At 31.6% G+C, this 15,301-nt stretch overlaps 1 protein-coding gene across 2 annotated transcripts in view; it reads left to right on the top strand.

Annotated features, from left to right (window-relative positions):
• ZDHHC17 (zinc finger DHHC-type palmitoyltransferase 17) overlaps window positions 1-12,590 on the top strand; it is an 86,047-nt gene extending 73,457 nt beyond the window's left edge. For both annotated transcript variants that reach the window (XM_016138187.2, XM_036236278.1), the window contains 7 exons: window positions 160-284; window positions 1,328-1,390; window positions 4,017-4,110; window positions 5,017-5,100; window positions 6,123-6,280; window positions 6,937-7,031; window positions 9,758-12,590. In XM_016138187.2, the coding sequence (XP_015993673.2) occupies window positions 160-284; window positions 1,328-1,390; window positions 4,017-4,110; window positions 5,017-5,100; window positions 6,123-6,280; window positions 6,937-7,031; window positions 9,758-9,896 (758 nt within the window). In that variant the 3' untranslated portion in view covers window positions 9,897-12,590. The remainder of the gene's footprint in view (window positions 1-159; window positions 285-1,327; window positions 1,391-4,016; window positions 4,111-5,016; window positions 5,101-6,122; window positions 6,281-6,936; window positions 7,032-9,757) is intronic.
• The last annotated feature ends 2,711 nt before the right edge of the window (window positions 12,591-15,301 follow it).

Raw genomic sequence — 15,301 nt, 5'->3', positions numbered from 1 at the left:
CAGCTTGTATAGTAGATGTAAACTATTTTGATGTAATAAATAAACCAGCTTGTATTTTTTGAATGGCATTTTTTTGTAGTAAAATTTTATGAATTATAATTTTACCTGTAAGAGTAACTCATTTATCATTATTTCTTTAGATTCCTTAACTTTAGGCACATCTCAACTTTTTATTTATCCATCTTCCATTCCTTGCCAATAGTGTTGCACTTTTCTACAATTTTGGGAAATCTTGGAAATCAGATCCAGGGATAATTAAAGCTACAGAAGAACAAAAGAAAAAGGTAGCAAGATATAATTTAACTAGTCACATGTGTTTCACTGCCAAATTATCAGTATCTATAGCAGATATTAGAGTACAAAGGAAGACCGTCGTTTAGAATTTAAAGAAATTTCAGACCAAAATGAGGTTATGTATAGTTGATGCTTACACTTGGTACTCTTGTGATACCTGTCCTTACACTTCCATGACATTTTATAATTTCATATTTCTCATAAGGCTATGTAATAAATAGCCTTTAGGTTTGAATACAATATTTTAAACATTTCTGTAAATACTCAGTAAATATTGAGTGACTGTAAACTGGAAGGCCAATAAATTGGTCAACAGTGCTAATATATCACTCCAAAAATTTGTATATATATACAAATATTTCAATATATGTATATGTGTGTGTACACACACACACACACACACACACACACGGCTCCTCACGTATGATACAGGTACTTACCAAACCCAATTTATAATTTAAAGATGTTAAGTAAGTAGAGACTCGGACTAGAGGCAGATTATTTTAAGAGCTATTTTATCCAGTTTCTGTAAACAAAACAAGTCCCGATGAGCTATTTCTGTCTACAATAAACTAAAATACTATCATGTTGTTATGGTCTAATCCCCCTTTTTCTACGCTACATAGAGATTGCTACCCTTATGTTAGTATTCTTCAGACATTACTGCTAATTGGTTTTCCAGGTTTTCTTAGTTATAATCCAGTGCTGAAAATTCATTTCTTTTTTTGGATTTAGGTTTATTTTCATGTCTTAATCATCAAAATCTAATCAGACCAGTTTTTACGGTAGCTAACTTAGTTTTATTCTCAGAGGAATATTCTCATAATGAAGTTTAGGGTTGCCTTTTCATATTAAGAAAAAAATTCCTATGTTCATACTGTAATGAAATAGAAGTAAATGAACAAAAGATTTTATTTCAACTAAAACATTGGTTAATTAAAGATGAACATCATGTTTATTGATCGATATTGATGGCACAATAGTTGGTGAACATTGTTCAGTTTTGAATAAAATATATTTTTTTAATTCACAGACAATAGTTGAACTTGCAGAGACAGGAAGTCTGGACCTCAGTATATTCTGCAGTACCTGTTTGGTAGTATTTTTTTCTTTATTTTTCCCTCTCTCTCCTTCCCCTAGCAGTGGCATAGCGTAGAGGGTGTGGGGAATGAGAACAGTTTCTTTTGCATTTTGGTTGAGCATATTTCATGCCTGCCAGGAAAGATGGTAATAGACCATGGTACAAGAGGGAAAATGGTAAAACAATGTCTCCTCAGTGTGCTTATTCCCTCTGATGGTAGAACTTCACTCCATTTTTGATTCAGAAGATGCCGTTCATCAGTGTTCATTCTTTGTTTCTCTCTTAAAATGTAATTCAACAAATAAAAAACTAAGTAATAAAGTCTTATTTTAAGGTTTAGTATGATTTCCTAATACTATAGTTATTTTCTAATTACATTTTAAGAAAATTCTTATATTTCAAAGTCATAGTGGGAAAATTCATTAGATAACTTTTCAGGTAACATGGCCTCTAAACTGTTTCAATCTGTCTTAGAATGTTTATGCAACTTTGCATAAATATTAAAAGTTGTCCTCTTCAACCAGGTCATAGATTTAAAATTTAAGATATTTAATATTTAAGATATTTAATATTTAAGATATTAAAAGTTGTCCTCTTCAACCAGGTCATAGATTTAAGATATATGTGAAATTAAATAGTGTTTACTTATGGAATCAGGTATAGTAATATTGACTTTATTATTATAGACATCAAATTTCTATAGAATAGTACTGTTTAGTGTTTTAATTATTTCCTAAATTTTTATAATTCTTGTGAAAACTGTATAAACCACCACAATGGGTACACCATGTTTTTCTACATGGAAATTGAAATATCTTCAAATCGTACTCAAAACAATTCTTTTTTATACCTTTATGTTATACATTACAACTGAATTAATGTCTTAATGTTTGAATAATAAAATAATTAGTTTATGGTTAAGAAATGAGGGGGTTTTTTGCAACTGACCTCTAATGCTACATTTTTAAAGTTGTTTCATTTAACATTCTTGATTTTGAATATTCAAAATATGTACTACTTTACTTTTGGTAGCAACTTTAGGGTGCTGACTGGATTCTTTTGTATTTTTTCAAGCATTCTTTAAAAAAGTATTATATCTCATAGTCAAGAATACATTGCTGATGTATTTGCCACATGGCAAACAAATTCTTTATAGAGTTACTCAGTACAGTTTTATTGTTAATTATTTTAGACAAGAACAAGACTATTTTTGTCATCATAGCATAAATGTTTTATTACATATTATGTTCTTGTAAGCTGTGTACTTCTGGATAGATAATTAAGTGTTGTAAAGTAAAAAGCATATCTCCTATTTTAAAATGGTTCAAATAGAAGTATTTGTCATATGGGTATCTTTCACTTTGATAAATAGACAAGTCCCTAAGAAGGCACATGTAGATCAGAATTTCTTAAAAATGAATTACCCTGTAAGTGAACTGAGGAGACTTATATTCAGGAGCCTTGTATCTGTTTTTAGTTTAGAATTCATTGACAAGCGGATTCCCAAAGGGGAAATGTAGCTGAAGGTTGGAAGTGGGGGCAGTATTTGTTTGATATATCCTACTGCTTTCTCTTAAATAGATTTAGTCTCATATCTTTGATGAAGAATAACTTACCCTTTTCTTTGGTCAACAGATCATTTTAGTATATGTAAGAACTACATAGTCCACCTTTGCCTTTTTCTGAGTACCTCAAAATAGTGTATAATCTTATGCAAACTATTGGAAAAATGACTGTGCTTTTGTTGAAACATCAATGAAGGATATTATATATTTTGTTTCTGGCCTAGATTAATAACTCTAACTCTTGTCATACATCCAGCATTGGGACTACCAGTCCTTTGAAGATCACTAATGGTTTCTTGTATTTATTTGGCTGATTAAAAGTAATGTAGAGTAAAACATTTCCCAACACTTAAAACATCATAAACATGAATTCTTTGTTGCCTTAAAAGTGAATAATGTATTTTGTGGGGTTTCTTTTGGAAGGAATAAGGGCTACCTAAACTCCCTAAGCATGTTGTACTTTCTTAGATATCGTCACGTATTTCAGGAGGGTACATGCTGTATCTTAATCTGAGCCCACAAGAGACACTAAAAGAGAAATGGATGTGAATATTTATTGTTTTTTGCTAGATTTGTTAACTTAGAAGACTCATATATTAAATGATTTTGAATTTTAAAAGCTGCTTTTATTCACTTCTAACTTGACCTTTTCATTTTTTTAAAGAACAACTAGTATCATGACCATTAATCATAATAAATTTTTATTTACAAACCTAAAGAATGATGTTTTTATTATTCAAAAATTTGAGAGATATGAATTAAATATAGTACATTCATTCAAACAGCAGATTGGTCTTTGATTCTTAATCATTTTTGCAAATTAATGATTCTACTCCATTCTTAAGCTTATATTCTGGAGTAGCGTTATCTTTTTATTCTTTGTTGTTGCAGTTGAAATTTCTTTAAACAAAACAATAGTGATTTTTGTTTTTTCCCCCTTTGGAAACCTTGGTATAAATTTTTCCAAAAAAAATATAGTTTTATTTTTGCATAATTGTATTTTTAGAAAATAAATATTCAGCTTTCCTCTCTTAGGTATAGTGCCTTTCATAATCTTTTAACATGCCTATTAACAGATACGGAAACCAGTGAGGTCTAAACATTGTGGTGTGTGCAACCGTTGTATAGCGAAATTTGATCATCATTGCCCATGGGTGGGTAACTGTGTAGGTAAGTTTTATTAGTAATTTCTAAACATATTGTTCACTTAAGTTAGGTAATTAACAAAGTATAGTATTAAAGCAGATAGTAGAAAGTTCATTCTTGTACTCAACTGTATATCCCCATTCTCCTCATCTTCTGGTTGACAAAACAGCATCCCAGTTGAGCAAGAGAGGGAAGTTATAAAACCAGTCTAGAAAATATTGATATAATTTCTCTATCATTTTTTTCCAGTCCCTACGCTTTTCTGTTTTCTCCATTGGAGAATAGTGAAATCGATAAGGAGGCAGATAGTATTGTTTTTTAGTTTTTTGGGAAGACTCATATATTAAATGATTTTGAATTTTAGTTATACTAGAGAAAGGTAAAAATATTTGAAAGGATATTAGTACAGAGGCAGAGAGGAATGACAAATAAAACTCTATATACTTCATTGTTCAAGAATTGTATAGTCTGAGATGGACTAAATGATCTGAGAGATGGCCCTGGGAATTTTAAGAGGTGACATCAGGGAAACATTATAAAAATTGTGTGACTCTCTAAGGCGGAAGCCTTTGGACGGTTGGATTATAAAGTTTATAAAAGTAAAGCTAAAATAGGGTTATTTTAAATATCACAGAGCACACAGGATTAAAGCTCAGAATTCTGATTTTGGTTCATTGGGACTCTTGCCTTCAGAATGAATATCATTGCAGTCATCACATTTTTGTGTATAATTATAAGCATTCTTAATTTAAGACTATTAAAACATTTTTTTGAAGAACATTTTTTAAAATATTAATATATGTGATTATTGTCTAAGTTCTATTACACCTTTCATGGCAATTACCCGTACTCCACCCACCCCTCCCCAGTATATTTCCAGTTGTTTTTTTTTCTTAGCTGAAAAGAAACTGCTCCTTTGTTGTTCTTTAGGTGCAGGCAACCACAGATACTTTATGGGCTACCTATTTTTCTTGCTTTTTATGATCTGCTGGATGATTTATGGTTGTATTTCTTGTGAGTACAATTAGTTTTTTCTCTTCTTAAAACATAAGTGTTTGCATATTCATGTTTACCATATTAACAAAAATATGATACTGGCAAAAGTTTTAACAAAATTATTATTTGGGGCATCTCAATGCAATGAAGTATTCAGAAAAAAGTAGATAATAGAACTATGGAACAAGTTCAACATACAGTGTAGGCAACAGAATTGTCAGTTAACTACCCTCTAATAATGTGTGTCCCCTGAAAAGCATGTTGGTTTAATAGCCTTTGAAAAACTTCTGGGTAAAATACACCAACATCTTTCACATGACTTGCTTTACTCTAGTAGTTTATAGATTTTATGATTGTGCTAGTTACTATTTCTTACCAAATAGGAAAATATAGATGTTTGTTTGCACAGAAATTGAACTATTTTGAAAGTCAGGTATAATTATTGCCTATTAGTGAATATTAAAAAATAGTAGAAGTTACTCTTTTAAGAATAAGTTGTCATTGACTTGTCATTGGTTTTAGTATTTTAGAGTTTTGGGGTTTTTTTCATTGTATTGAGGTCATAATTTGGAAAGAATTTAAATGAAGGTATTTGTTACTATGCTTTTAGGACTTAATAGCACTTAGCATAAAGATATATTAAATCCTAGCTTAAAAATAAATCTCAGAAGGATGATTTCCTGGTCCTCCTACTTTCATAGTTACTAAGAATAATCTCTGTTATTCTCCTAATGACAAAGGAGGCTATGCCCTGAAATATATGTATGTAATACCCATCAAATAAAAACTATATATTGTTATAGTATAGTTTTTTTTTTTTTAAGATTGGTTGCTGCATTTTCTATTACTGTTTTTGATATGTTTTTTCACTAATGTAGAATGAGATTATTTAAGAGTATAAAAAAAATTGCATTGAAAGTCATAAATTAAAGCTAGACTCTTATTAGATCATGGTTTTTAAGTGGTACCTACCACAAATACCTACACAGGGTGCTTGGATGATATTTAAGTAAATATGAGTATTTCTGTTCTCTTTTTAGACTGGGGACTCCATTGTGAGACCACTTACACCAAGGATGGATTTTGGACATATATTACTCAAATTGCCACATGTTCACCTTGGATGTTTTGGATGTTTCTGAACAGTGTTTTTCATTTCATGTGGGTGGCTGTATTACTCATGTGTCAGATGTACCAGGTATGCACAAATGCATTATTTATTCTTCATTGTGCTAACTGGAAACTCTTTAAAAATTCACTTTTTGCTTAAAAGATGATAATGTATTCTCTTTCTAACCACTCTTTTCAAGAATTAAAATTTTAATTTACTTTTCCTTTCTGTCTCTTTTTCCTTCCTCCTCTTCTCCCTCTCTCATATTACGAACTTTTGACTTTGAATACCACTCTTGACAGAACTCTTTATTTCTGTTTTCTCTGATTCAGTACATCCAATTGGGTGTGTTTGTGAGCTTAGATTGATGATGCCACTGATTTTGTTTTCATTTTAATAGTAATGTTTTATCACCCACAGATACCAGTATTTATTTGAGTCTTTTTTTAAGTTAAGGACTTTTTTAAAAAAGCTTATTCTTAAAGGGGCTGATGGAGAGGTGTACACAGTGTCCATCTCTCCATGTGCGCAATGCCAAGTAACCTGTTTTTAAATATTTTACCCATTTAATTAGCTAATTTTCATGGTGTCAAAATTATGTCATGTAAACTAGCTTAACGATCTCCTAATGGAAAACCAAAAACAGGCTTCATCCTTTTTCCCTGTCTTGCTCCTCTTGAGAATTAACTTATTTTATATAAAATATTGAGAGAGTTAATGTTTTGCTTTCCCTTATCTCTTAGATATCATGTTTAGGTATTACTACAAATGAAAGAATGAATGCCAGAAGATACAAGCACTTTAAAGTCACGACAACATCTATTGAAAGTCCATTCAAGTACGTACACATTTATGAATTTAATATTTTCCCTTGGCATATAAATTTCCCACTAAACCAGACTCAGCAATTTTCTAGTGAGTTTATCAAAGAGAAGTGTTTTCTTTAGGAAATATTTCTTTAACTTAGCAATATGTAAAATAGCTTAAAAATCCTACCGAATTCTAGATTTCTGCCAGACATAGCACTGGTTAGTTTATCATAACTTTAGAATTCACTACATTAATTTGTTTCTAAATTTGTGATTTTTTTTCTTAATTGCACAATTTGAATTTTATTGACCTACTGACATTTAGTACTTGTTCTTTAACCTTTCGATCAATTTACAACTTTTCATTAAAAAATGAATGTTATCCAGATAAGTGAAATAAGATTTTTAAAAATACAGTTAATTGAAATTCATATTTAGGGAAATTTTCCAGACTGTAGGGCAGCTACTTTTCTGTGTGAATTATTCATTTTATTTCCCCCTGAATGATACAAAAATTCCAACATGCCTAGTTTTATATATTTTTAAGGTGAAATTTACATATAACACTATATTAATTTTAGGTGTACAACATAATGATTTTTGTATACATTGCAAAATGATCACTGCAGTAAGTCTAGTTAACATTTGTCACCATACATAGTTAAAATAATATTTTTTTCTGTGATGTGAACTTTTAAGATTTACACTTTTAGCGCTTTCAAAGATGCAGCACAGTGTTATTAACCATAGTCACCATATTGTATATCATATACCCATTATTTATTTATTTTATAAGTGAAAATTTGTACCATTTGACCCCTTTCACCCATTTCACCTACCTCCACCCACTCCCCCACCTCCTACCTACGACAACCACCAAACTGTTCTCTATTTATGATCTTGGTTTTGTTTGTTTAGATTCCAGAAAGAAGTGAGATCATATGGTATTTGCCTTTCTCTGTCTGACTGATTTTATTTACCATAATGCCCTCAGGTCCATCCATGTTGTTAAAAATGGCAAGACTCCCTTCTTTTTTTATGGCTGAATAATATTCCAGCGTTAGTATGTGTATATGCATACTACATTTTCTTTATCCATTCATTCATCAATGGATACTTAGGTTGCTTCTTTATCTTGGTTAGTGTAGATAATGCTGCAGTGACCATGGAGGTGCATTTATCTTCTCAAGTTAGTATTTTTGTTTTCTTTGGGTAATTGCCCAGAAGTGGAATTGCTGGGTCATATAATAAATAATTCTATTTTTAATTTTTGAGGAATCTCCATGATGTTTTCCATAGTGGCTGCACTAATTTACAATCCCACCGAAAGTGCTTAAGGGTTCCCTTTTGTCCACTACCTCACTAACACTTGTTATTTTTAGCCTTTTTGATAATAGTCATTCTAAAAGGTGTGAGGTAATACCTCATTGTGGTTTTGATTTGCATTTCAGTGATGATTAACGATCTTCAGCATTTTTTCATGTACCTGATGGCCATTTATGTTTTTGGAAAAATATTTATTCAGAATTTCTGCCTGTTTTTTAGTGGATTTTTTCTTGTTTTGTTTATTTCATTTTTTGCTATTGAGTTGTAAGAGTCGTAAGAGTTCTTTATATATTTTGGATATTAATCCCTTATCAGATGTATGATTTGCTAATATTTCATAATTCAATGAGTTGCCTTTTCATTTTGTTATGGTTTCCTTTGCTGTGCAGAAGCTTTTTAGTCTAATGCAGTTCCCATTATTATTTTTGCTTTTGTTACTTTTGCTTTTGGTGTCAGATTCAAAAAATCATGAAGACCAGTGTCAAGGAGCTTACCGCCTATGTTTTCTTCTAGGAGTTTTATGGCTTCAGGTCTTATATTCAAGTCTTTAATTCCTTTTAGGTTTATTTTTGTGGATGGCGTAAGGTAGTGGTCCAGTTTCTTTTTTCTTTTCTTTTTTTTTTTTTTTGGTATATGGCTATTCAGTTTCCCCGACATTATTAAAGAGACTATCTTATTATTTATATATACATTTTTAAAATTTGAATTCAGTTTGATGCTAAGAAACAGTAGTTTCCTAATTCTATGAAATTTTTAGAAGTTGGAGTTTTATTAAAGCTACTTGCCTACCACCTTCAAGCTTTTGCAGTGCTATTAATTATTGATGGTTCTGGAAATCAAGCAAACCTCTAACTAAAGCAAAAATTGGGTAGTTTTGAGAATTTTCCCATAGGCACAGTAATTATATAAGATGTAAAACTGACTACTTTTCCAAAGGTGTTCTTAAATACCTAAAATTCCCTTAATCCTAAAATTCCCTGAACTTATCCTGGACAGTTCTTTTTTTTTACATTGTTATTTTTAGGTACATTGCCAAATCATGTTGTTTGTAATTATTTTGTCTTCTACTTTCTCAATTTTGGATATAGTTTGTCTCCTTGCCAAAGAGCCACCAATCAAGGAAAGGTTTTATCAGAAATTACATGTGACAGGAATGAAATACAAATTTGAATAACTTTAAAATGTAATTGTATAACCCATTAAGTTAGCAAAAGAAAAAAGAAAAACCAGAGTTGGCCAAGCTGTGAAGAAACATGAATGCATATATATTTTGTAGAGTTATAAACAAGTCCTTTTTGGCAAGTAACTTGAGTTTTTAAGTTTAGAAGAAAAGTATATTTAACATCAAAATTATATTAAACTCATATATTAAATAATTGTACTAATAGACTTTTTCTTTTTCTCTTTTCTTTTGGTGGGGGTGGTTTAGCCATGGATGTGTAAGGAATATTATAGACTTCTTTGAATTTCGATGCTGTGGCCTCTTTCGTCCTGTTATCGTGGACTGGACCAGGCAATATACAATAGAATATGACCAAATATCTGGATCTGGGTACCAGCTCGTTTAGGAACATCTTTATCATATGAAGCATTTTGCTGAGTGGTGCCTGGAGATCGTGTCTGTCCGTGTCTCTCTCACACTCGAATCCACATCCTTTGAACAATAGCATGCTATATGTAGGGCTAACAGCGAATTTTTCAGTCTTTTTTTTCAACACTTTTATTAACAAAAGTAAACATGGACAGAACACACTGCCACTTCTGGGAAGAGTAAACATCTTAAGGTGTGAATACTCAACTTTTTGGTTTTGTTCTCATAACATTTTTCATGAAAAAAGAGTGAACTTATTCTGTTGACAGATATGGTATACTAAGCAGAAATGTTAGAGTCTAGCTAAAACTAAATTTATGGTATATGGCTAAATTTTATGATGCAATCTACTAATAGTATTGCATTTAATTCCATGAGAGTTGTCTTAAATTGATTCAGACTAGTATTATGTACCTTTTAGAATGTACATGTAAATACTGTAATGAAAATCATGTGGTTTTCTTAGGGATCCTGTAATGTGTCTTCAGAGGCACGAGAAAATAATGTTCACAAAAAAATGTGTTAACAATATTTTATTGCTGTCAGCTGTTGCAGTGCTGATATATTTCTAGTTCAGTGAAATAATTTGTAGTAACCTTGCTCTGAGGTTTTATGGTCTGATAATAAAAGCACTTGCATGAGTATAGTAAGTCATGTTATTTTGTTCAAACTTAAAAGCCCTACTAAGTGCATGATACACTTCATAGAATGTATACTAGCACATACTATCCAGTAAAGTATAAATTAGAATTTCATTTGATGTGCGAACAGTCCAATCTTTAAGAGTTGAGGTATTTTCAAGAAAAGGCAGAATAAGTTAATGCAAAATTCTCGGTAATAGAAATGGATATACTTTTTAAATTCTGAACTGCAAAATAAATTATAGACAAAATAATGGAGTTTGGCTAAAGATAGAGCATGATCTCTGTACATAGCAATGTGAATTTAAAAAAAGCTAATGGTATATTCTGATTTTAAAAATATGACCTAACAATTCAACCCCCAAGGGTATTTTAATTTTCTCAATATTTAATGTTTTGAAATTTGTTAATGTTTGACACAATTTCAGAAAGATTTTCTTATTGTTAAACGTGATGCACTGATCAATTTTTGTTGCAGCATTTTTATACTCACAGTGAATTATTTGTTACTCCTTTCATAAATATTGTTTACAGAATGAGACTTGGTTTAGTCCTCTTAAGTGCTGTAGCAAACTGTGGTTCGAGCAACCTGTGGGAAATCTGTGAGAGGGAATGGGCGGGGGGAGGGTGGGGAAAGGGTGGTCAGACCGACAACAGATCCTAGACCAGTGTAAAGATTGTGTATCTGTATATAAATAATTTATCAAATAGTTTTCTCTTTGTGTCTGTATGTGTTAGTGTGTTTAAAGCTGCTTATTTCATTTTATACAACCAAAAAAAGGGAGATAACTAATGAGCTTCTAGTGATGTTCAGTATTGCTGTTAATAGGCATTATACCCTGCAAGTTCACTGCATGTCTGATGCTTGGTAAAAATTAGTATTCCCTGTAAGATGCAGATTACAGGCATTAAAGCAAATCTAGTGGTATACCCGCCCCTTGCCTTAGTAAGAGGAGCAGTGAAAATGTATATAGTTGATGTTCAGTATTTCCAAGTACCATTTTTATATAGTAGTTTCTTTGGCCACAAGTCACACATCAAAAAGATTACTCTTAGTATATGTGTTTTAATATTAGAACATTGGCATATGTACTTTATTTTTGAAAAGGGAAGAGATGGGTGTGGTGTGGCAATAGCATTGTGCCATTTTGTCATAGAGTGTAAAAAACTGGTTAACTTTACAAATGTGTCTGCTAGTTTTGACTACTAATTGGAAGAAATTTTAGATAATTTTTAAATTCAAAGTTATTTATAAAAGGCTAGAATTTGTTTTAATTTTTTGTATTTTGAGCCACTTCGTATGGAGACTCAGTTGCAATTTTTATTGAATACATTTTTATTAACAGTCAAATAGAATGGTGGTTTTCTCAATTTGGATAAGAGTGCTGTTACCATGTTCTTTCTTTGTGGTACAATATTCATTTCAGTGCAGAAGAGATGATTTTTCTGTTAAATTAAACAAAACCTCTAGGTATATAATAAATTACATGGAAAATAATAGCAATTATTAAAGCTTTATTACTAATCATCCCATATAGTACCAGTGAAATCTGTAACTCAGAAATGGTCAGGTGATCAGGAGCCAACTATGCAGCAGTGTGTCCTCTGTTTAGTTGTTTGTAGGTCTTGTGTGTAGAACCAACTTAACCCATTTCTAAAGCTGTGTATGTGGTGACCCTTTGAGGAATACCATATCGGCTTAATTGGATACATTTAGCAAATAGGAACTTGTTTCTCAGCTCTGAACATGAATTTCTTCTTTGGAGTTTTTTTCCTTCATATTTTCATGGTTCCCAGGAATTTATTTGCAATATCAGTAGGCGTAAAACAGCATCCTTTTACTTATGCTATGGATATTTTTATTTTATATTTTCTTTATTTATAACTGTGCCAAGTATTATTTTGCTACTTACTGTGTTACTCTGTGGAAAGAAAAACCTGTAAAGTGTTTAATAAATTAGCTCTCCTTACATAAATTAAACTTGTCAAAATTTTGTAAAATATTAATCAGAATAAATATTGACTCTTAAGTGTGTGCTTGTTATTTCGCTCGATTCACTTCAAGAAATTGATGAAACACTGGTAGTAGTACATATGATATGAAAAGATTATACATTTATATCTGAGTTAACTAGGATTCAAGTTGCAGGATTGGAGAAATTGGCAAGTAAAAGGTTGTGGTGATTTTATAAAATAACCCCAATTTTGTGTGTATTTGTGTAATTAATATTTTTTTAATAAAGAATTTTTCTGTAAGAATTTTGGATTCCATGGAGTTAATTAGGATCCTCAGAGACTGTATGAATCTTCAAGTTTTAAATAGGAGTATGTCTAAAGACAGTGTAGTAAAATATTGAAAAATTTAACCTACCAAACATTGATATTAGTTACTTGAGAAGCAATGAATGGACAAATCTTTTTTATTTGGAAATTTCAGAGAGAAAAATTATGAAGGAACCATTTTCTGTTGTTCACGTGACTGTGGTTTAATTGAGAACTCAGTGGTATTAAATATTTTCATATTGGATTTAGTATACTCATTTCATAATTGTTTGATAATATTGAAAGTGATGCCTCTAATGATATGTAGAGTTCAAGTAATTATCATCTGAACAGGTATATAAAATAAAGCAAATTCTACAGCAGCCATCAGTTTTCATTCCAGTTAAGTACTTTCTATTCTTCATTGTCTAGTTGTGTGGATAAGATGCCCTCTCTCCGCAAATCCTTCTCAGATTGATATATTGTACCTATGATATGGATGTCTGGTTCTAAGAGTTAATAGAGATATTGGAAACAAGTGGTACATACCAAGACAAGAAATCTTAGCTCTTGTCAGAAAGCAAACTTCATTTTCATAAAGTTCTTGGTATAAGAGGTTTCTGTTAAATATCTTTCTGTGACTTAAAATAGGAAAATCTGTAATTCCAAGTGGAACATTCAGAATGTCCCGTGATATTGGTCTGCTAAGTCACAAACTCAAGAAGTCTCAACCATGTCTCTAAAACACATTGCTTTTGGACTATGAATGTTTTGCTGAAATAAATTTAACTAGAATACGTCTGTCATCAGACACTTCAATCGAAAAATACTTTTCGATAGATAGTAATGTTTCCAGTTCTCAGACCATTTCCATTTAAAGCATCAGAAAGCCTCTTGCTCCCGCCACTGCTTGGATCTGTAGATTTGTTTTCATCAAATTTGGAAATATTTTCTTCTCCCTTTCAAGAAACTTTACACATACATATATTAGGCCACGTGAGATTGTCCTACAGCTCATTGATCCATTCACTTTTTAACTTCTCTATTTTTCCCATTATTTTAGATAGTTTTTATGTCTTTTAAGTTCACTTAAATTTTTTCTGCATTGCGTGCCATTAATACCATTCAGTGTATTTTTCATCTCCCACAATATAGTTTTTGCCTACAATATCTGATTTGTTGTTTTTATATCTTTTACATATGTACTTTTTGAAAATATGGACTAAGTTATAATTAACTTTAATATCCTTACCTGCTAATTTTCACATCTGTCAGGTCCTTGGTTAGTTTTGATAGATTTTTCTCCCTCTTTATGGATTGTATTCGTGCTCCTTTAATGCCTGATAATTTTTGATTGGGTGACATTGATGATGCCAGACACTATGAACTGAAACTAAATATACTGTATTCTGTAAAAAATTTTAGACCTTCATCTAGGATGCCCAGTTATTTGGAAAACATTGATCCTTTTCAGGTTTTGGTGTTAACCAAAAGATTGTTAGCAGAACAGAGACAGTTGTTCAGTTTAGGGTTAATGAGGCCCCATTAGTGAGGCAAGGACCTGTGTACTCACTCAATCCAAAGCACGTAAATCATGGTTTTCCAGTCTCATGGTAGGAAAAAAGCACTCTTCCTAGCTACATGTGAACACTGGACACTTCCCTTGTGTCTTTCAGATGGCTTTTCCCCTTATTCTTGTGCAATTAGTACCTCACAGGAGACTTGCAAGTGCTGGGGGTTGCTGTGCTCTGCTTATTTCTGAGTTTTTTCCTCTGGGGCAGCTCTGTTGTCCTCCAACTCTTAGCAACCTTAGTCCCTCAAGATTCTCAGCTCTTCTCCTTACTCGGGGGCACTTCCACTCCACTGTGTTCTCCCTCCTTGCACTTGTTTGTAACCTTTTCAAAGCATATAGACTGCTAATATAAGACTGATTTCATTTTCCACATTACTGTCATTTGTTGTCTATTGTCCATTCACCATTTAAACACCATGTTTTTTAATGTAATTTGTGGTTTTGTGTTTCAAAGTGAGAGGATAAATTAGTCCCTGGTTATTTCAACTTGTGCATAAGTAGAAGTCCGAGGAATATATATCTCTTATTAAATGTTGACTTCTAATATGGAAAATATTGGTAGATATAACGCAAACCAAATCTTTTTGGGATCTTCAATAATTTTTAAAAAAGAATCTAAGGCGTCCGAGATAAAAATATGTTTGAGAAACCAATGGTTCAAAAACCCAGCATTTCCAAGTGTTTCTTAAAGTGTAGTGGTTTTGTGGGACAACTAATTTAGTGTAAGGCTTTCTTCAAGTTACATAGACTTCTCAACCACAGGATCTCAAGGCCTTCAATATACTAGTGTGCACCGTGAATTTATGGGGATATATAGAGATCGATAGCTGACAAGACTTCCTACACTTATCATGAAGATGTTGGGACCAGAGTTGTTACTAATCCTTCATAATAACAAGCAAATCA

Source organism: Rousettus aegyptiacus, unplaced genomic scaffold (genome assembly GCF_014176215.1).
Source record: "Rousettus aegyptiacus isolate mRouAeg1 unplaced genomic scaffold, mRouAeg1.p scaffold_m13_p_2, whole genome shotgun sequence".
NCBI classification, from domain to species: Eukaryota; Metazoa; Chordata; class Mammalia; order Chiroptera; family Pteropodidae; genus Rousettus; species Rousettus aegyptiacus.
The sequence above is the reverse complement of the archived record's forward strand: the minus strand, read 5'-3'. Positions and strand labels throughout refer to the sequence as shown.